The sequence below is a fragment of the Fundulus heteroclitus genome, unplaced genomic scaffold, assembly GCF_011125445.2.
Source record: "Fundulus heteroclitus isolate FHET01 unplaced genomic scaffold, MU-UCD_Fhet_4.1 scaffold_561, whole genome shotgun sequence".
NCBI lineage: Eukaryota > Metazoa > Chordata > Actinopteri > Cyprinodontiformes > Fundulidae > Fundulus > Fundulus heteroclitus.
The window spans coordinates 31,516-53,419 of record NW_023396991.1 but is presented as its reverse complement, the minus strand read 5'-3'; the positions used below and the strand labels follow the sequence as shown (position 1 = coordinate 53,419).

Sequence of the window (21,904 nt, the reverse complement as noted above, 5' to 3'; positions counted from 1 at the left end):
GGAAATAAATAAATAAAAGCTAGAAGATCACACTATTGATCCATCACGACCTTCATTTGTAGCAACATAATATACAATATGAGTGATTTGTCATGAAGTCAGAACATTTATCTGTTACATTTGTGTTATTTCTTTGGTTTAAACAACTGAGAACAGTTTAAACGGTGTATGAGGCTGTAGAACATCCAGTTATTTAAAATGTGTCGACACCGATTCTGCTTTAAAATCTTGTTCTCCATGTTGGAGCAAACTATTCTGCAGCATCTCAGTTTTTTTTTTACATTCCCATTCACACATCTGTCTGAAAACACTGCGGTGACTCAACCAGCAGCCAGCTGGTGGCAGCTGAGTCAAACTCAGGCTGGGATAGCTGTGAGTAAACCCTGGCCTAGCCTGTTTCCCAGGGTCTCTAAAGGCATTTTACTTGAGCTACGTTTAGTTTTGAATCGCCTGGAGCAACGTAAGCATGTTCAGCCGACGTCTGGACACTTACCTCGTGTGAAGCAATGATCAGAGGTGGCTCCTCCTGTTTTCACTGGTCAGGATAACGGTTTAGGAAGGGCCTCTGATCACTGAGCTCGTCAGTCCGCCGCTGTTCCTGCAGACTTCAACATGGAAGATCGGCTCCTGTGGCCTTAAAGAATAATGCTCCAACACAACGTCGTCAACAAACAACTTTATTCTCACACCAGCTTGTTCAGGTACACAAACAGTCACAAGCACTAACACTTTCAGCCTTTTTTTCCTTTGTTTTCTTTTATTTACCTCGGTGACCATGTTAAAGTGAGTAAAACACGTATCATCTACAGTGAGATTTTCACTCTCCAAGCGCGTGCCCACAGTGGCGTTATGCTCCTCATGGGAGCGAAGAGACGGACCCTGAACTCTGTCCCTTCCTGCCTGATGTCAAGGGCTTGAGAAAAGAGGACAATCCACCGATGATCCCACAGTGTGTGGTTGACTGTAGCCGACCCCCGTCAGTGCTTTGGCCTCCGCCCACGTCTCCTGTCAGACGCATAAAGACCGCTCTGCATGGCTTTAGTTGCAACGTTATCTGCACCTGCACTCCTCCATGTGGACAGAACAAAGCAGCTGATTCACTAGTGACTCTGCAAATATAGATATTTTCCTCTCAATATATATCTAGGTATTCTATCCATAGAATAATGTCTATATAGCATATATTTAGATTTACTTTTGGTAATTTTTTTTTTTAACATTCATGTACATTCACTTGACCCTGTGAACTATATTTTATATGAACCATGAACAGACATATGGTAACAGTACAAATCATGTATTAACGACAACCCAACCAAGATACGGGACATTAAAGGGATAACTCGGATTTTTCTGAAGTGAGCTTCTATGAAGTCATCGGCAATGGCAACCCCCCCCCCCCCCCCATCTGTCGTAGACTGATGTCAGACGGCCTAGATGCTAGCTGACAATGTTTATGTCTATGGGATACAGCTCTATATTAGCAGATATGAAACATCTACACCCTCCCTACAGACCACTAATATCCATGCTACCATGTAAAGTTGCATTGCCTGAGGCTGCTGGCAGTAGTAATCTGCCAGATCAGCTGACCGTCTGTCCACCGGGATCATTTCCGAGTGAGAGCCCTGGAAAAGAACAGGAATGTTCTTTACTCAACACTGCATCTCAAATAAGAGATCCCGGCACCATATGCAAACGTTTACTCCTCTCTTGTCTGCACTGGAGTGGAGTGACGAGCCGCTGCCTGTGGGGAAGATTTATACAGCCAATAGGCTCCACTGACGCAACCTTGAGTAGTAAAAGGGATATTTATTGGCGGGGATAACGGCCACAACCCTAACAACGGTCCCCCACCAAAGTGTAGCCGTTTATTATTAGCTAATATAGCACGCTATCCCACCGGTAAGAATTTATTTAAAATAGCTAAAAGCGGCTGAGTGGTCTGACTAGCTGCTAGTCTTCCGCCACTTAGGTATGGATAATCTATCAGTGTTTGGGTAAAAAAAAAAAAAAAAAAAAAAAAGCTTTAAAAAGGGTCAAGTTTCAAAACTACTAAAATGTCTTTCATGTCGTTTTTACCTGCTGCTGTGCATTGCTCATCAGCTGGCTGCACGACGGCTGCCAAACTTTCCAATTGCTAACAGGAAAGACAAACATAGATGTTTGGTAATATTTCTGCTCATTAAAGCTCTCACTGCTGTGCTGTGAAGGTTAATTGAGCTCCGCCCATCAGCCGTATTATTGTAGTGCCGTTTTAAAAGTGCAGCTTGCTAGCTTAAAACAGCTGACTGCATGCTAAGAAGCACAGCCAACTAATCAGCTGGGCTAATATCAGCTTAGTCTAATTCATAAATAGCAGAATAACAAAAAAAAGATAATCTACTCCATAGGGAGGAAAACCAAAATAAGTTTAACGGGTGTTTGTTCTACATTGGTGCTCAAGCTTAGAACGTAAAGAACAAATAAAGAGAATGTTTTTCCCCATACTAATAATGCTCTAGTGCTATAAACTGGCTGCCATCCTCCTCCTACAGGCGAGGGAAGCATCACCGACAACACCTGAAGCCCACTTCATCGCTCACGTGTCTAAACCCGAGCCATCCCTGTGAGAGAAAGAAACCCTCCCTTCAAAATACGATGAAGCAAACAGAACAGATGACTGAGTGCTGGCTCTGTTATTACCAGCCACGAGCATAAATATTCTCTGTAGTAATCTAAAGTACAAAATAGCATATTCATCTGGATTCAACAACAGTTTCTATGAACTCTACTCAGTCTGGGTGCACGAAACTCCACAGGTGCATACATGAGCTGGCGACAACAGGTAGGCGATCCATTGCGTGTTTACTAAATCAGCGAACAGTACTCACTTCTACAATCACTATTTTGAATAGACCCTGGCATATCACAGAATACACACACAGGCATTAATCGACTGAGACGGGCCTTTAGGGAGTCATACTGATGATCGGCCACATTACGCATAAACATCGCTTCTTTTTTTATTCATTTTTTTTTTATTTTAAAAGGCCACGAGGATGTCACTTGGTGCTGGTTGCAAAATCCTTCTTTCATGAGTCTTTATAGAAATGGGGCCCTGTCCGCTGAGCTGAATTACTGTAATGTTACGACCGTGATTTGGTTTCATCTCAGATGACTTTGGGCCAGTGGACAGCACTGCCAGCCAGCCTGATGGTAGACGATATCCTCCTGCCAGGTGATTTTACCCTCTCACCTTCCCCGAGTGGCATCTAACCATGCAGACCCTTTACCACACCATGGTGCTTGTGCTCAAAGCTTTTCAAAATGACATCATTTATTAAAAAAATACGACGCGGCTTGAGGATGGGTCAGAATGCTAACCAAAGCTAGTCCTTCAACATTTGCCAAGGACCACTGATGCATCCGGTGATTTTTACATCCCCACCGACTGGATGCTGGGTGAAACCGCTTCAAAGCTAAAACGGATTCACTTTCTGGATGAAAGCGTGACACTCCGGAACAAAAGCAAACAAGTCATCTGCATGGTTAGACGGGTTAAAGGGCGAAAAGACCCCTGATCAGGTAACAGTTGTGTCAGTTAGGTTAAATATTACCCACAAAAACAATTAAATTAAAAAGTAGAAAAAAAATTATTTTAACAGCATCTTAAATAACCTCCAAACTCCTAAAACAGAACAGTGCAATCAGAAAGAAAAAAAATAAATGAAGCTGATTCTAAAAGTGAAACTTCTAACTTGGAGAAGATCTTACGACTTGTAACGTGGAGCTTCACCTCTGACCCGACTCGTTGCTCTCATCTCACGCCAGGTCTGGGCCTGTGAAAGATGAAACTACCGTTAAAAGGCCTAAGAGAGACTCTCCATCCCTGTGCTGTAGGCCGTGAGGACTTGGTGAGTACGAGGAGGAGCTACAGTAAAGGCCTCGCCCTGTCTTCTGCTCAATGCGGGCTCGGGGAAGGAGTGTCTAAATCTCCGTCCACCTCCCCCTCCTCGTGTCCTGAGTAGGAGCTCAGGGCATCCCACAGCAGCACAGGCTGCTCACAGTGATGGTGACTCCTCCAGTGATCCAGAACCAGCTCCTTACTGTCCAGCACCTTGCTGCAAAGCACACAGTTAAAGGCCGCCCCTGCCGCCAGAACCCCCAAGTCCCCGGCGTTTTCAGGAGACGACGACCTTGCTCTCTCGCCCTCCCTGTCCCTGGCCCCGTGGTGGGACATGATGTGCTTCTTGAGTTTGGAGAAGGAGAAGAACTCCTCGTCGCAGCTGCCGCACTTGACCAGGTTGCGCTTCTCGTTGAGCTGGTGCCAGTAGTGGGCGGCGTGCTTTACCAGCTCGTTCTCCACCTCGCGGCCAACGCGTTGGGCTTTGCCGTCCGGAGCGCCGCTGTGGACCTCCTCCCCGTGCACGTACAACAAATGCATCTTCATGTCGGCGAAGGTGGGAGTGGTGGCCTGGCAGCGGCCGCACTTGATCTGCAGCTCCACAGGGTCCTCCCGGTCCAGCTCGTCTGACGGCTCCGGCGAGATGCTCCTGTGGAGAAAGCAGACAAGACTGCTTAGTCGGTTCATGTATCCGGTCGTTGACGTCCCTGCATTAGACCCCGCGGTCAGGAGGCTTTGCACACGGTCAACAGCTAGCAGTGACCTTACCCCTCCAAGGACACGTCGTCCTCATGGCGACTGACCGACGGCTCCACGGTCAGCACCACCTTGTGGACCTCCCTCAGATGACGGAAGTACACGCCCACGTAGCCAAAGACCTTCTCGCAGAACTCGCAGCACAGGGAGCGGCGTGGCCGCACCTCTGAGTGGTGGAGCTTCATGTGGGTGCTCAGGCTGCCTCTGTGAGCGTACGCTTTGCGGCACAGGGGGCAGATGTAGGGCCGGCTGTTTGTGTGCGTGTTCATGTGGTTCTGGAGGTGGTGCTTGAACTGGAAGCAGCGGCTGCAGATGGAGCAGCGGTGGAGCGGGCGGCTTCCGATGAACACTTTTGGGCTGGAGCCGGCTCTCAGGTGAAGGGTTACTGGAGCGGGTTGGGGAGAACAGTCCAGAGCCTTGGTTGGGGCAGCAGTGGAGAGTTGGCGACCGAGTAAAAGCTCCTGTTCTTGGCCGTCTGCGGTCACCGCAGGCAGACTCACCAGCTGAGGGACCGTCTCCATAACCAACATAGGCTTGGGTCGGATGCTTCGGTACTTCTTGGAGATGTCCACTTCCTTTTGTCTGAAGCCTGGAATTACCGCTGGAGGCTTTTCCGGGACCCTTCGACGGAAGAATGAGAGCGACCTCTTCTTTCTGGCTTCAAAAGCCAAGATGTCTTCCATGGTCTTTCTCTTCCTTCCCCTCTTCTTGCCGGGTGGTTTCTGGAGGAGAACGGGGACGGGCGAGGGCTTGCTCTGGGCCTGCTGAATGGAGCTGGGCACCGGGCTTTGCGTCAGTGCTTCAGTGTTCTCCACATTCTGGGACGCGGCGTCTGCAGCAGTGGAGACTCCTGCCGGTCCACGGAAGCCTTTTCTCTCTGGGGACAAACTGCTGAGCTTGGTAGCCGGGATCAGGGAGCTCTTCATTTTGGAATAGGGCAGAATGGGAAGTTTCCCCTTCGGTGGCGAAGGGATAATCTGGACGGCCTTACTGAAGATGGCCGGGGACAGGACAGTGATGCTGCTCTGAGGCTGGGCTGCAGCTGCTTTAGGCTGGCACAGCCCCACTGCGGTCGTAGCTTCATCGGGGGGGCTGCCTGTGGAGCTGGAGGCAGCTGCGGACGGGTACTGGAGGTTCTGGATAAGGCTAGCTGAAGCAGGTTGCTCATTGCCATCCACTGTCCGCTCCAGGTTGGAAGCGGGACAGAGGAGAGCGCTCTCCGGTAACAGGGCGGTGACAGAGATGTCGGAGGAGGCCGAGTCGATCACAAATACCTTCTCTGAAGGCTCTTTTGTGGTGTCCTTGGTGGGATTTGTCTCTTCTAGCTGTAGCTTTGGCACTGCAGATGTTCCGCTCCCCGCCAACTTGGTCTGAGCCAGGACAGGGACGTTGGCCACTGCTTTTGTGTTGGCAGCAACTGGTGATTTGACCTTTTCTGAGGTCCTCTTGCTTCTGGCCGACTGATACCTGGGGATGGGTAACTTGAGGTTTTTCTGGACCGACTGGGTTTGTTGCTGTGGCGTCTGAGAGGAGACAGAGGGGGGGAGTGCGACCAGGGAGAAGGTGCCATCTTGGCCGGCGATTTGCATCAGTGCATAGTTTTGCGCGGGCACGAGGATGGATTTGGGGCTGGAGGCAGCAGTGGCCTCAGGTAGAGCAGACAGTGGCTGGCAGGACGGGGCCAGAGGGGAGGGTGAAGGCACCACGGCTGGGGCCTTGGGAGCGATGCTCCGGAACTGAAGGCTCTTCATCTGATGGCCGGGTCACTTGCAACCAACTGAAAGACAAGCAAAAAGAGAAAACCATTTTACATTAGCGGCAATGTCAAACTCATGACTCACGCTTAAAAGCCGTAACGTAATCTTTTCAGATCAGCATTAACAGCAAACAGAGATGCACCGAGATATCAGCCAGCGAATAAGCCACTTCTCAGCTGGGTCGGTGCAGCCAGTGTCGGAGACTCAAAAAGCTGATGTGGTTCTGATTAGTCTCCTCAGGGTGGAGGCTGCCACTGAGGGAAGACTCAAACCTTAGAGACATGCTGTCCTATAATATGAAGTCAGAGAAAGCACACGGACGTAAGAAGGCCCATTGAGACAAGCCTGGGGCTCATTCAGACGTTTAGCAGATTTGAGAAAGGCTGAACATGTTAGACCACAGGGGCTTTGTTTGACTCCGTCATGAAACCTTCTGTTCTGATGCAGTTAGACCAAATGCATTTGGTTTTAGTGTATTTAGATTAAAACGATTTTCATGCAACCAAGAACGTGTCTGATAAGAAAGGAGATAGGCATCTCTCAAAAGATAAAACTGTTAAAGGAGAAACAAGTTTGAAGAAAAAAAAAACACAGTGGTTTTTATTTACATTTTATTAAAATATGGCAGGCTGAAAACGATTTACGTCCTTTCAAATACTTAGCTGAAAATCCTTTATGCACTATCCAGCAATCAATCCCTAGAGTTGCTGAGCAGCTTTTTGAATGTTTCCACTGGTTTTGGACATTTTTTCTTCAGTACTGAGCTCCAGGTCTGAGGTCGGAAGCCCTGCTCACCATCAACCTAATTGTTATTTTCCTGCACCGACTATCAGATCCAAGTTGGGGCCACTCCAAAACCTTAATTTTACTTTCAGCCCTAAGAAACATGTATTGCACAATTAAATCTGTTTAAACCTAAATCTACCAGGGTTATGGATACTTTTGGACTTAACCGTTTCCTCTTATACCAAAAGTCTTAAAAGGGAAATCTGAATTAGATAAGATTGGTACCAGGAAGTCAAAGCTTTAAAAAAAAAAAAAAACTAAAAATAGCACATCAGAAACTGTCCAGAAAGCAGCCAGTGCCATTACCTCGTACGACGATGCACCATGTGTGTTTGTAGGCTGAAATCTCTTAATAATGGATTGCTGTACAGTAGCTGTGGTTGTGTAAAAATGAATTTAACGCAGTTTGTTTACAATTACTGTGTTCTACATTGTCTGGTTACTCCGCGAGCCAAGCAGGACAGAGGCATAAAATGCCTCATCAAAAACAGCCACAGATTTTCAGGAGTGTGACAAGCTGCCCTGTTATCCATGGGTCTCTGGTCCCACACAGCACATCTCTCTGCCCCAGGCTAAGGACAGACTGCCCCCTTTGATACGTACTCAGCATGCTGCCACATTACATGCTGAGGAGCTGCAGTGGGCTTCTTTTAACCCCCCCCACTTCCTGCAACAATCAGCCGGTGAAGCGTGAAAGCTGCCCAAGGGCAAGATCTTTACGAGGTGAAGAGGGGCTTCCCTCTTTGTCGCCCCCTCCACTGACCATCACTGCAACCTGGCCAAAGGCAATGAGGATGTTCCTGTAAAAAAAAAAAAAAAAAAAAAACACAATCCCTTGGATTTACTCTATCTCACCTTGTTCACCGCTAACATTTCATGGTTTCTCAGTAGGGGGGCGAGGCTTTTCCACGCCGTTCTGCCTTTCTGACAGCAACCATGCAGAATACGGCTGAGCTCGGCGGGGATACAGCGACCTCAAAGTGAGGTTTTACACAAGTCTTTATTATCCCAATCGGCCATGGAGTTTCCGTCCATCAATCAAAAGCCACAGGTATGACTAGAAAAACAAGAGCGAAATGCCCGACGATTGTATCAACACGGCGTCGTTATATCAAAAGGAGCAGAAGATTACAGACGCAAACTTCAAAAAGGGGCCTAATTGTCAGAGAAGGCAGAGGTTTGAATTTCACACTGCGAGCCAACATTCAGTCGCGGCATCTGGTCCAGCCAAAGTTCAAACTGCACTCTGAAACAATAATCAGCAGAAAGCGCAACAATCTGGAGGTGTTACTGAAGGCAAACATTCAAGTAATCATTTCTCAATAAATAAAAGGGATTCCTTTCACTCAAAAAGGACGAGAAGAAAAGAAAAACTGCTCAAGCATATTGTTTAACAGCTGGAAGTATTTCTGCGCTGGCAGATTATTTATACAGTACCCTACCGCATTACGACTGCATAAAACTGGAGATATTCCTCCTCTGTGCGGACAGTTAATTCCAGTTTGACTGTGACTTTGGCTGAACACGGAGTGGAATAAAAACCACAGGATGTGTGTTTCTCTGGGCGTTTTATGTAAGTATAGAAAGAAGGATGATGGGCAAAGGCCATACTTGTTAAACAACACTGCAATGTTAATTTGAACTGTTGGATATTAAGGAATGGAATAACAAGGTGTGTGTGTGTACAGCTGGAGAAGTACTCAGGAGGATCGTAAGCCTTTAGTCACTTTTGGCTCTGGGAAGAAAGTTCAGCTTCAATAAATCTCTCATTCCTCGGAGCAAAGCAGGGATGGTGCAGCTTTGGGGGTATGACTCCAACCTTTCTTACCTGCAATGATCTAATATTTAAACCATCTTAATGATCTTCGTAGATGAATAGGACCGTTTAGCGTTCATATGCATGTTGCCCTTCGCAGAGGGACGCTCAGTGGTGTCGCTGGTGTGTGGTCGTGTTTCAGTGACAGAAGCGTTCACATCGGACTAGTCAGGTTGTTCTTAATACACATGGCATATAGGTCGCTAAGTGTACCCTCCGGCCACTACTTTGGACCACCAGAACTGGCTATTCTTCTACGCATAAATCCGACAAGGAGTCAGAAACGTGTGCCATCAGATGATAGGTACACTATGCTGATAAAGGGATGGAAATGGTCAGCTGGAGCCTCAGGCCCAGCCAGAGTCACGGCTGTAGAGACAAAAAGTTGTTTTGTGAGCAGGCTGAAAAGATGAGCCCCTCTGGGGGCTTACAGGTCCCCAGCTGAGGAGGCCACGCCCCCGTGGAGAAGTGAGCTTTCATCAACAAAGCGGTCATTGCAGAATCAAAGGGGGCGCGTGTTTGTCAAACATCTGTCATAAAGCATTATTTTTTAATAACGATGACGCATGACCTCAGTGTGGGGATGGTCACCCAGCTGCTGACTCGCACAAACCGGAAACCATCACTACATCCCACCATTGAGCCGATACGCAGGCTTGACTCATCATACGTTGACGATCAAGACGCTGTCGTTGCCCTGCTAGGCGGTTCTAAAGGGGAACACGCTTCCAGAGAGCAGTCCTGCATTCCTGACAGTAAGAACCTTTGCCAGTGTGCGCTGAGGTAGAGCAGACCGCTGGTCTTCGGCCTCAGATAGTTTTATAGGATGTCTTGACTCTTCTGAACAGAGCGTCCAATATCTGGTCAGTTTTTCCACCAGTCCTGCCTGAATGGCGAGAAGACATCTAAAGCCCAGCATAAACAAGCGGTTCCTGGAACCGGCTTTGCTTTCTTTGAGGAGCATCTCACAAAGTGGCTGCACCGCCTCAGGCTCCATCTGGTTGTCCACTTCCCTGAAGGGATCAATCAGCGAGCAGCATCACGGTTTCAAACTAGGCAGTGTGAGCCCCACGCCATCATCATGCCCACTCTGTTTAGACTGACTGATAATGTGGGCTGCTCCTCTTACTCTTATGTGCTTCCATTAGCCTAATGACCATTTTAATAACTTTCTCCATCATGCGGTTAACCAAAGGAGAGACAGAAGAAAGGAGGATTAACACACAAGTGCTGGCTCTCATTTGCTGATGTAACTTTAGCAGCCAAATGATCAACTTCAACAAAGACACAGAAAGAGAGATGAGTAGCAGAGAGGCTACTCAGTCACAACTTGAACTTTTTCTGCCCAGGCTGGGCGGCTGGTTCTCTTCTTCGCTTCCAGACCACAAAGGTAAATCAACTGACCGCGCTCTGTTTACAGCTCTGGGCTTTGGAGATGTCCTGCAACCCTGGCCAACACAAATTCCTCAACACAGTTTGACCTCTAAGATCAACAGAGACACGTCCGTGTGCTCACCAGATCGCGTCCAGTCAATTCAATTTACCCCCAGTTACCAACACACCGTGTCCCACAGAACAGGACACCAGATTCATTCCAGTGTTTCAAAGCAAACACTTTGGACAAGTTCCCCCTTTTGAAAAGGCTCTGCTTCACTGGTATGAACGTGCCAAAAGCAAACCTGTAGCGCTTAAAATCAAGATCTGAGAGGCCTCAACTTAGAAAAATAACAACATGGTATTACCAGAGAGGTCGCAGATGCTACTCAATCTGCTGCTCGATTTGAAACGCCAACTGCTCTGATATGCCTGAGGTCAGAGGTCAGAGCCGGGGAGAGGCAAAGACCTGGTTTCTGAAGAAAATATGAGCCACAGAAGGAGGGAGGAGAGAGTGGGGGTGGATCCACTGAGACGTATTATCAGGTACAGGCAGCAGGGTGAGAGGTGAGGATCTGTTGTTTAGGCTGGGAGCGGGTCAGGGTTGAGGAGGAGGCCAGACCGGGGATCCACCTGGAGCACAACACAATGGCATGTTGTAAACAGTTCAGCAGACGAAAACACCAATTTCAGCCTGGACCCGGGTCACATGAAGCGCTGGTCAAGCCGAGCCTAACGGGCCGAGCCGCAAAAACAACGGCCCAATTGTTGTTCAGTAATGTCATTTAGTCAGGGTGAAATCTCACAACATGCAGAGGAGTGCGTTTGGGTCCATCACGCGTTTGCTCTCCGCTGTTAGCAGGCTGCAACTCAATAATACCCCCCCGCCCCCCTTTATCATGACAGGACCCCGATACAAGACAATGAAGAGAGTTCATCTGAACTTAGATCCATTCTAAGTTCAGATACAAACAGTGGGAAACAAGAAGCTTTTCTTCCTTTGTGCTGCGGATTTTAAAAGGCTGATCAGAAGCGTGCTGAGAAAAACCAAGCAGAGAGCAGAGTCGAGTAGGGTTTGTTATCTTCCATGTAGGTGAGAGCAAAGCTCATCTGGGACTCCCAGATAGAGCCGGGGGATGGCGGGGGTCTGGAATGAAGCGTGTTAGTGTGTGTGTGCAGGAGAAGGAGCTGAAAAGCCCAGCAGCAGCCAAGCTCCCCCAGGTTTTAGCCCAGATGAAAGGCCAGGATCTGGGCTAGATAAGAGGGGAGATCATGGGGGGCCGGGACCAGCCAGCTGTGAGGAGCCATGTCCAGCGGCCATCTTTTACCACCTTCCGTCTCTTCCCTCAAACAAGCACATATAGAAGCCGTATGTCGCATTAGGAAACTATAGAGCGGTAAGGAGAAGATGAAGAAAAGTCTTGGTTTTTAAGCCTTCCTCTTATAGGAACACATTGAAGACAAATCAAAACATTGAAACAGACTACGCTCTTCTATTTTCCCTTTTTAACCTGAGCTCAGGCATGCTAACAGCTCATCGCTGCTCTTCAGCATGCAGTGCATGTGTGTGTGTGTGTGTGTGTGTGTGTGTGTGTGTGTGGACATTTGTCTGTCATTCATGTAGCTGAGCAGGGTGTGGAGCTAAGAGCGGTCATGAGGAAAATGAAATCAGTGTTTTGCAGAGGTCCTTGTTTCATCCCTGGGCCCCCAGAATGGGTTAACACACACACACACACACACACACACACACACACACACACACACACACACACACACACACACACACACACACACACACACACACACACACACACACACACACACACACACAGCTGCTCCATTTTCCCATTTCACTGCACAACAAGCAGTGAAAGGTGTTTCAGGAAGGACATTAGAGCACCATATGGTATTTGGAGGCAGCGGAGTGAGCACATGGACAGACACGACTTAAGTTTGCATTTCTATCCTCATTCAGACTCTGGTCGGGTCCGTTCACACTTCTATGCCCGAGCCCAACCCAAAACCAACATCTCATCCATTAGGACCGAGCTTTGGTCACCAGAAGGTCTCGACATGGTGGGTGATTATACCAGTAAACCTCCTTAGGACATAACAACAACCAGATACACACACACACACACACACACACACACACACACCACCGTATGTCATCTACTGTCACCTGAGCAAATCAATGCAGCGCAGAAATCCATTCTAATTAGGATCCAGCTGCTCTCCTCTGTATGTGGAGACTGACTGATCGATGCACAGATCCCACAGGTGACCTGCCATTCTTCATATTCAAACACAAAAATGCGATTTTTGCCCGTTTCTGCTTGCACTGACTATCCGACTCAGAAACGGGGGAAACTTTGTTTTCTCGAGAATGGTGTCGTCAGGCAGGACAGAGAACTCACGAAAGCGCTCTCTAAAAACGGAGGCAACCGATATGCGGCAGCGTTGAGGCCAAGGCGGACCCTGGCGTTTGCAGGCACGGTGCTGCAGACCCTCTGAGAAGCGCTGACCTCTGACCCGCTGTCCGTGTGTCACTCCCGGGAAGCTGTAACGCTCCCAATCATCCGAGGAAATGCGTGGCGAGTCGCGTGCGTCCACATGACGAGTCTGCTGGCTCAGAGCGGAGTGGCGCTGAGCTAGAGCGGACGTGACAGCAGTGCGTTTGAAATGCGTGTCAGCATGGAGAGGTGTGTTTTCAAGGTCTCAAGTGTCAACTAGATCCCCCCCCCCCACACACACACACACAGGACCACGCCCTCAGGCAGCCAGGACTGTATTAGCCATTCAGACTAAGCTCAGTGCTAAACCTTTAGCTGACCTTTCCCTTTACTGTGACATTTGGACTCTCCTGAATAGGTCAAACAGCACTAAAGAGCCGCAGCAAAAATAGAAAAGAAAAAAAAGGGGAAAGGGAGAGGATGTTCCAAGAAGTTAGACTGAGCAGACGTCAGGAAGCGGACATGGCGACGGACGGCAAGATCTGTCGCATCAAGGTTTCTTTTTTACTTTTATTACATTAACAAAAGCAAATGTGGAGCAAGAACAGAGCGATAGCAGCTACGAACGAGAAAACGCCACGCTGCAGCAGGCAGCGCTGACGAGCAGACGTCTGCAGACTCCCTGATGGAAGGCTGTCAATTACAGGAAAGACGCGGGACACGACGGCGGGCCTTTCTGAGAACACACAGGCGGAAAAGGAGCAAAAAAACAAACCTACTGGTTTGAGGCTGGATGGGATGTTGTCTTAAGAGCGGAAGGAGATAATATGTAAAGCTAAAAAAGGGTCAGCAGTCAGACAAAACAGGAAACAAGGATTTAGAAAAGGAACGGATCACAGAAGCAGGCCTGCTCTGTTAACCGCCTAGTTTAACGCCCAAGATCAGATTCCAACAAGAGACATGAAAAACTCAGTGTGGTGACATGACATATAGAAATATTAATAACGTGTCTTTTCATGTACAGAGGATCAGCGATGATGTGCTGGTTCTAAAGGGAATGTCCCAGTTTACTGGGAAATTGTTTAAGCCCTCCAATAGACGACAGTAGGTAAGGGCAAAAGCACAACTACATGGCTGACACCATGGAAAGAGACGGGTCTATAAGTCTTCAAATGCAGCCTCTATATTCCTATAATCAGACGGTATTTAGGCCAATCTCAATGTCACAGCTTAGATCTGGAGAATAAAAAGGCTGCAGGGCTTGATGCACAGAGCTGAGAAGTGGTTTACTCAGTAAAGCCTTAAATGTTTTGCAGATCAAACGAACTCTACTCTATACGTATTTCTCAGAAATATATATATATGGGGAAAAAGCTATCTAAGCACACCTGGCCCAATGTAACTCTAGCTCCAGACCTGGAAAGCTGAGCAGGATTAAAGCCCGGCTGGACTACAGGAAGCAGATCTCCAGAACACCACACCATGGTCTGGGGCCACTTTGCCGCTTTAGGAGCCGGATAACTTGACCGCTTCTGATCTGTAGCAGAAAATCCTGAAGCAGCCTTCAGTTTGTGACAATAAGCTCAATGGATTTTTTCTTTTTCCTGTTTGCCTTTTTCTTTTTTTTAATTTAAAATAACATTGCTGCAATTTTCTCTCCAAAAGACGGAGGTGGGTCTGGCTCCTACTCCGACTGGGAGGCTAAGAAAACACCTGCACCCCCCGTCCCACCTTAAAGATCTCTGGATGTAATGGGAGAACGTTAATGGAAGCCCCGGAAGGAAGGGAGGACGGGAGGAAGGAAGCTGCCAACTTGCTAAATTTAGGCACTCTGCATCTCAGATGAAACGCTGGAAAAAGGCAGAGGGGAGGCATGGAGAGGCGGGAAACTTCTCTGTCTCTCACTCTCTCGACTCCGTGCATCATGTCTTCCTAACCATCATTACACCCTTCATCCGGAATGAGGGAGTCTCACAGCTCTTTGATTGTCTGCATCATCTCTCCCTCTCTTTCTGTTCCCAGCCCTCTCTCCTTCCCAGCCTTCTCCCTCTCCCTCAACTCTTTCATTCTCACCTCCCTCCACGTCTGAAGGTACCTGGGTAAATAAACAGCGTTGTGTGGGATGCTAATTAGAGCAGGTTCAGGGACTTGCGGGCCCTAAGACAGATAAACAGCGAAGGTGGGGAGGAGAAGAGAAGAGATGGAGGAGGTGGAGGTGAGGGGAACGCTCCCCAAGGGACAACGCCACACAGGCGCACACGAGTCAGCGTGGCGGTGAAGGCCAGACCGCGGTGGTTCTGGTCTCGCCTCAACCTTCTAATGGCTTCAACATCCAGGTAGCATCAACTATTACAACTCATCAAAAGACGTCCTGAAGCGGGCGGTGCGCATTTCACGGTTTTCAGCTTTTGAACCCGTTTGGCCAGTTGTGGATACACACGTTTAGTCCTTTGTTACGGGTCCGACAGATGCGTGTGACCGGGGAAGACGTGATCACGCTGTCAGCGCTGCCCATGGAGCCAAGGTCGGTAGACGTGTTAACAAAACACTCCACTGATACCAGGGCAATGCATGATATTAGGTTCACCAAAAAGGTTTGGACAATATTTTAGAGCCAAGAGTCCCTCGTTTCTTTTCATTTTTACAAAGCACAAAGTATGTTTCACAAAATTACACAAACCAGGTTCGACCAGTTTATATGTTGTGGATTTCAAGCTCGTCTTAGTCTGTGCTTAAAAGAAAACCTGTTTTTGTGCATATTTCCACAAACAGAATAATAATTTCATCTCAAAATGTGCGTTTTAATGGTCTCTGTTCTCTGAAACTGTTATTTACATGCAGACCATGAATGCATCACTTTTACCTACTCCATAAAAGCAGCTTTGTGATGCTGCAAACATTCATAACGTGATTACGACTGATCAAATAAGTTGCCCATCAGTACACTAATCTTTTTTTGAACACATACCCTGAAGTTCTTATGGAGATTGGTTTTAGAAAGGTGAACTGTGTTGGCATGGCTGATCATCGATGTGCATTAAAAAGGTATTTTTGAAAGACAACACTGATCCTGACACATTTCCAGCAGAAAAACGGTGCTTCTGTTTTATTAAATCTGATAGATAGGCTTTTGAAAATCTTACATACACAACTGACACTTTGCAGACCAAATCTTATAAAACCACACGAGCTTTGACTTGATCCTCCCACAGAAGGAAATTTGTTTTAGGTTTTTAAATGAAACATATAAGACTAAAGCCTAAAGCCATCATGTATTCTTCCAACAGAAAAACAAATCCCAAAGTTACTTTAAATGTACCAATTTATTAGCAATAATTTGCACTCTAATTACTCTGGGTCCAACTTAAGATGCTTGGCCGGTTTTGCCCTGCGGCTACCTGTGCAAAGTTTGACTAAATGGGTCCAAACGGTAACAATGTTGTTAACTTTCAATGTAAAATAGGACTTTGTGAAACAAAAGAGCATTAACAATTTTCTGGCCAACTAAAAGCATCACAATAAGGTTTTCTCTGTCTTTGCTTTTTTAATAATAAAGCATCCATGCTTACGTCTTTGGTATGTCATTGAAACAACAGCAAATACAATCTGGCAGGTTCATAGTCAGCCATGTTCAGCAATGCGCACTGAAGCTGTTACGTTAAACACAAAAGGCACTGCTTGCAGTAAAAGAGGCAGGCAGTTTCTATTTACTAAAAGGAAAAAGAATACAGCTCGTATCAACACCAAGAGACGATGGGAACAGATCATACACGCGATCTGAAGCGGAGCACAGAGGTTTTTATGATTAAAAGGCATCACAGATTAGGGCCAGCTTGGGCAGGGCAGGGTTAGGAGAAATGTTACTATTACAAGCACTTGCATAAGCCTTAATCTCATGTTAAGTCCCATAAAAACACTGATAGAGAGACGAGAGCAGGAGGTAGGTAGGATCAGTTGATTTCCAAGGCTGGGGAGAAAAAGGAAACTGGGATTGCTAGATGGATGAGCTATTTTTATAATGAGGTCAATGTGAGCTGTGGGACTTTATTCTCTTGGGGAACACACAGAAACCGTGGCGAAGGATCGCTCCTGCTGAGAGGGGGTGCCTCTGTCCACAGGAGGAACGGCAAGGATTTTGTTCAAGAACTTTAAGGTTCTCCTTTCTTTTTCTGTTGGTTGTAAGAAGAAAAAGCACACCGATTTGTTGAAAATCTGAATTTTCCTTTTTTTTCAGTGTTTCTACTTGAAAGTGCAAAGATAAACTACAAAAAGAAACCCTTTGCTTTATGTATGACTGAATTTTACACAGTATTTTACACAGTGTTACCTTCAGATTATAAGATTTACACTTCATGCTCTTTGGTTGCCTGACTCCGCCAGATAGATTTGCTCCGCATATCCATCTGGAAACCTTCCGTTGAAGTAATTTTGGGAAGGGGCGAAAATACTGGCTAGCTGATTGGCCTATGTTGGTGATAGACGGGCCAAATAAACCAATCAGATCAATGAAGCATATGACGTACTCGTCAACACAACCACAAGCCAAGCTACTCTTGCTGCAGCAGGTAAAGGCTCGTTAGCTCAGCAGAGAAATACTCTGTAATTCCGATAAAACTTGCTCGATAGCCACGCTAACGCTAGTTTCATCGGCTGAAGCCGCCATGTTCTTTAGACTGAACTGTTGCGCTTCCCGTTGCGTCACACCTCAACCCGCCTCAAAGCCAACACTGATTGGACGTTCGTTTGGTGAACGGCTCCAAATTTTCTTTAACGGAAAGTAGCCAGACTGATCTGCGAGTGAAACCTTGAAAGCTCGCGAGATCAGGATGGTCTCACGAGGCTAGCTCTTTGGCCAATCTTTAGGACAACATATCCAGTATAAGTAACTTGGTCTTTAACAGCTCCAACCATATTAAGCAAAGCATTTACCAGTTGAAAGACTCCTCTTTCCTCAGCTGCTCCCCCAGCCCTCGTCGTCCTGGCTGGTGCCCTGGTAGTGGTCCTGTCCCCCACTCACCACACTCCCCCTGTTGACACATAAAAACACACGAGCAACAACATTAGATATAAACAACTGTTTGCATAAATGATCAGCTTTAAAGTGAAATAGTTTGGGGAAACAAATGTAGGAACCAACAGATAAAACCCCAGTGGTAAAAGTACAGCTTTTGATGTATCTTGGCTAAAGCAGGCCACAGTGACAGGCAAGCTAACTGGCACCGTTAGCTCTTGTTTTTCATGTTTTTGGTTTTATTTCTGGCCTTTCCACTGATTCGGGCCACCACATATAAGTATCTATGTTATTCTAGGTTTTTTTTTGCTACATTGCTTTTAGAAGGCGTGAGCTGATCGCACATTGCTGTAAACATTTAAATACTGTGACGACAGACTGGCCTCCTCTTCAGCATGACGATCCGGACGCTCAGTCCAGAGTTTCGTGAGGGTGTCATCAATAAGATGACACAGCAATAAGATTCACTTTTTAACAAGTTCCTTTAATGTGGACGACATGTGTGCTTTTACCTCTGATGTACACATTTTATAAAGGCTTTTCTGGAATTTCTTCCCCGGTTTCTCCGCTCTATTATCCATGGTTGCCATTGGTAACCATGAAATAACGATAAGCAAACGCATTTAAATAGACATCAACCTTCTCGAGGTGATTAGCATTGACCATTTCTGGTTGAATGTGGGAGTGTAGAGGCCAGAACATGAGGAGGAACCCGGGACGCGAACATTCAGATGCAGCTCTGATTCATTGCGCGCTGGTGTGCGTGCGCATGGTTTTATAAAACAGGATTGTTTATTTTCGGCCGTTGGACGTACGCAAACTTTTAGTATAGACCCTACGCAATGTTTCATAAATGAAATTGGTCTCAAGTAATCTAATTTTCTGACATACTGCATTTGGGGTTTTCATTAGTTGCCAGTTATAATCATCAAAATGAAAAGAAACAAACACTTGAAATAAATCAGTCTGTGTGTAATGAATTAATATAATATACACATTTCACTGTTTACATAGAATTAAGGAAAACAAAATCTACTCATTGATGATATTCTAATTATATGAGCAGCACCTGTAAATAGGCAACGCCGTGGTATTTAAAGGTGAACCCTCCTTTTTCCATGACTGTCATGCTAACTGCGTTACACCCCCTACTAGCAACAAAAAGACTGTGACAACAGCGATTTACTGGTAGTCGCTGATGTATATAGGCATCGCGCTATGCTGTACATTTCAGGAGGCGAGGTGGTTCACACACTAGCTCAGCCCTGCATGGCCCGTTTTGAGAGTGCGAGCACTCAGAGACGCACGGGCCAAACGCTCCAACGCCGCCCCTTACTCGCTCTAAATGCTTGTCGCTTTGGCCCTCCATTAAGCTGAGTGAGAGCTCGTTTAGCCAACAGTGTCTCTGCAGTTGGGGACCCATGCTGCCCACTCAGTCACATTCAGCTGTATTAAATAAATAAGGAGCGCTCTTCTGTGTAAATTATTCATTTAACACGCCTTATCCTCTTCCAACAACCTTGTTAGAGCAACTCAGGAGTGGAGGGTGGGAGCGGAGACGAGGAGGCAGACACCGCGGCTCATGTGCGACTCAGCAGAACCTGTGGTGCATCCCTAAGCTCTCTTGGCGTTCAGTCGTGGGGGGGGGCTAATTCGCCCCGACACCTCCTTTGTTTCAGGCGGAACGGAGCTGCATAGACACAGCTGTATATTTGTTCACATGCAGGCACTCTCTGGAATACACAGAAACGCACAAAAGAGAAAGAGCACCGGAAAGGAACTTTAGTGCATATTCATAGAACAACCATTCTAGTTGTCTGGATAAATTATTGAGAAATGGAGGTTCAGGCCATGTGATGCAGGACTGGGACGGGTTTTCATTCTGATCCACAAGTTCAAATGAGAAGGCACAGCGAGTCATCCACTTTAAACACGCTGATAATAACAAGGCATGATGGGAACAAATGGGAAACCGCTCGACTCCTGCTTAACTTAACAAATATTAGCCTCGCGGTTTAACGCAGAACACGACACAGCAGTTTATGACAGATCCCGCTCATGGCATGGCTAAAAAAATGAATTTTTACCCATATTTAAGGAGTACAATAAGTGTTTTTCCATCAGCATTGCCATAGTGCACCTACACACATCGCATCTAAATTGCCCTCAAACAAAGCTTAACCTATAATACCCCATGACTTTAAAAAAAAAGCAGAAAAATAGACTTCAAAGGAGAATAAGAACATGCCTGGGTGTATTTGCAGACGGTAAAAGTAAAGGCAAACTTTCATACAATGAATCCCAAACTAACCCTAACAGTGAATTTCAGGAGGAAGTATACCGGTGGTCCCAGAAGGGGCGCTGCTCTATTTGTCCACTCTTGGGTTCAGCCGCCAACAGGAACCAATCTCTACTGTCTCAATCGGAGTTAACAGGCTTTGGCCCACAGAGGCCAGCCAGGACCTGACTGGTCCAACTGGATCAGTGCGTGTTTTAGGGCAGGCATGAGCTAAAGGTTAGTAAGCAGAAGAAAACTGCACACTGTAGCCACTGCATGTTACAGTGGTGCTGATACAAAGCGCTGCTTGGGTAAAGTCACTACACCATTTCTGCTGGGCTGTGTTTCTGTTGCATCACCAACAGCTAACCGATGTAAAGAAATGTGTAGAGATGCAGCCATCAGAAATCTGTGAATTATTTCTCACTCCAGATTTTTTTTTTGCATCTTACATTAGTTGCCTACCACGGCTAGGCTAACTGTAAACATCCTTATGTTTGTGGATTTCACGGAGAACGTAGCGCTAGCCCACCAACACACGTGTGCAATACATGTATTGGCTCCTTCACCATGCCAGGCCTCAAATAGTAAGCAACTGAATACTAACCCCTGCTTTTAAATGGGACATATCGTGCAAAATCCACTTTTTTAGCCCCTAAATACGTTTTGTTGTGTACTTGGAGTCTCTAGGAGGGCAGAAAATTTTAACATAGTCCTGACCAGGTACTGTTTAGATATCTTTATATTCTTTTTGGTTGATATTTATTTTCAAGGCGTTCAGATTTCTGTTTTCTATTATAATTTTTAACAATCACGTCACAGTATTTGCTGTAGAGCTGCTCTCCACCATTTTTATTTCTTGGAGTGATTTTATAATCGAAGCTAAAGGATGCCGAAGCTACAAGTTGATAAGTTGCCGGTTGTTTATTCCACCGTCCCCCAGCATACTCCAAAAACGGCCAAATGGGGTTAACTGGGTCGCTCTGCAACCTGGAGGGGGGTGGGAAGTGAGGTGCCTTCATCAGATTTAAAGAGACAGCACCAATGGAGTAAGAAAAAGGGGGAATGTGGGGGTAAATTAATGAGGAATTAAGACCAAAGCGTTGCGGTTCCACATTAGATAGACCACAACTAAATTTGAAAGGAAGAACTGAAAAGCATGATATGTCCACTTTAAGCATAACTGAAGTGTGACCCCCCCCAATAAAACTTCACTAAGTACTGCTAATGTTGTCTGTGACATCTATGACACCTAATCTACCTACCATGTCCTAACCTGACTGTGGATTATAGGTGTGCAGCTCTTCTGTTAGTATAGAAAGCTTATTGTGTACCTACAATATTCAGGGTGCTTTGTTTGATGAAATATTAGTTTAAACATAAAGTCCTCATTTGGCCTACTAAGGGATACTGAAGGCTTTGAAGGTGTCCACTCCCTCTCACTACTCCTCCTCCTTTGCAGTTAGTCACAACCAAGTGATTACACTTGATTAAGGCTTTACATTTCAAAACAAGCCTGATGTTGATACAAGGCCTATATCAGCATCAGACAAACTGTAGGAAGAGCAGGTAGAGGTAGAGCGAGCCTGACGGCTTGCTTGTGGATTTGAATGTTTGTCTAAGTGGCTGCACGTTTTATAGACATTCAAAATGACACTCCCTAAATATTTCCCTGTACAAACTGTGCAAAATTAATTCATGCATAAAGCTCACATTCAGCTGTCCAAGCTGTAATTAAAAGCTACTAAAAGCTATGGTTGGAATTAGTTTACACTCTCCCTGCCATT

General features: G+C 46.4%; 1 protein-coding gene across 2 annotated transcripts in view; it reads right to left on the bottom strand.

Moving 5' to 3' along the window:
* Positions 1 to 661: 661 nt before the first annotated feature.
* Positions 662 to 21,904, bottom strand: part of znf438 (zinc finger protein 438) — a 51,019-nt gene continuing 29,776 nt past the window's right edge. For both annotated transcript variants that reach the window (XM_036133055.1, XM_012871191.3), the window contains 3 exons: positions 17,758 to 17,855; positions 4,655 to 6,419; positions 662 to 4,535 (listed from right to left, as the gene is read on the bottom strand). In XM_036133055.1, coding sequence (XP_035988948.1) covers positions 3,944 to 4,535; positions 4,655 to 6,393 — 2,331 coding nt within the window. In that variant the 5' untranslated portion in view covers positions 6,394 to 6,419; positions 17,758 to 17,855 and the 3' untranslated portion in view covers positions 662 to 3,943. The remainder of the gene's footprint in view (positions 4,536 to 4,654; positions 6,420 to 17,757; positions 17,856 to 21,904) is intronic.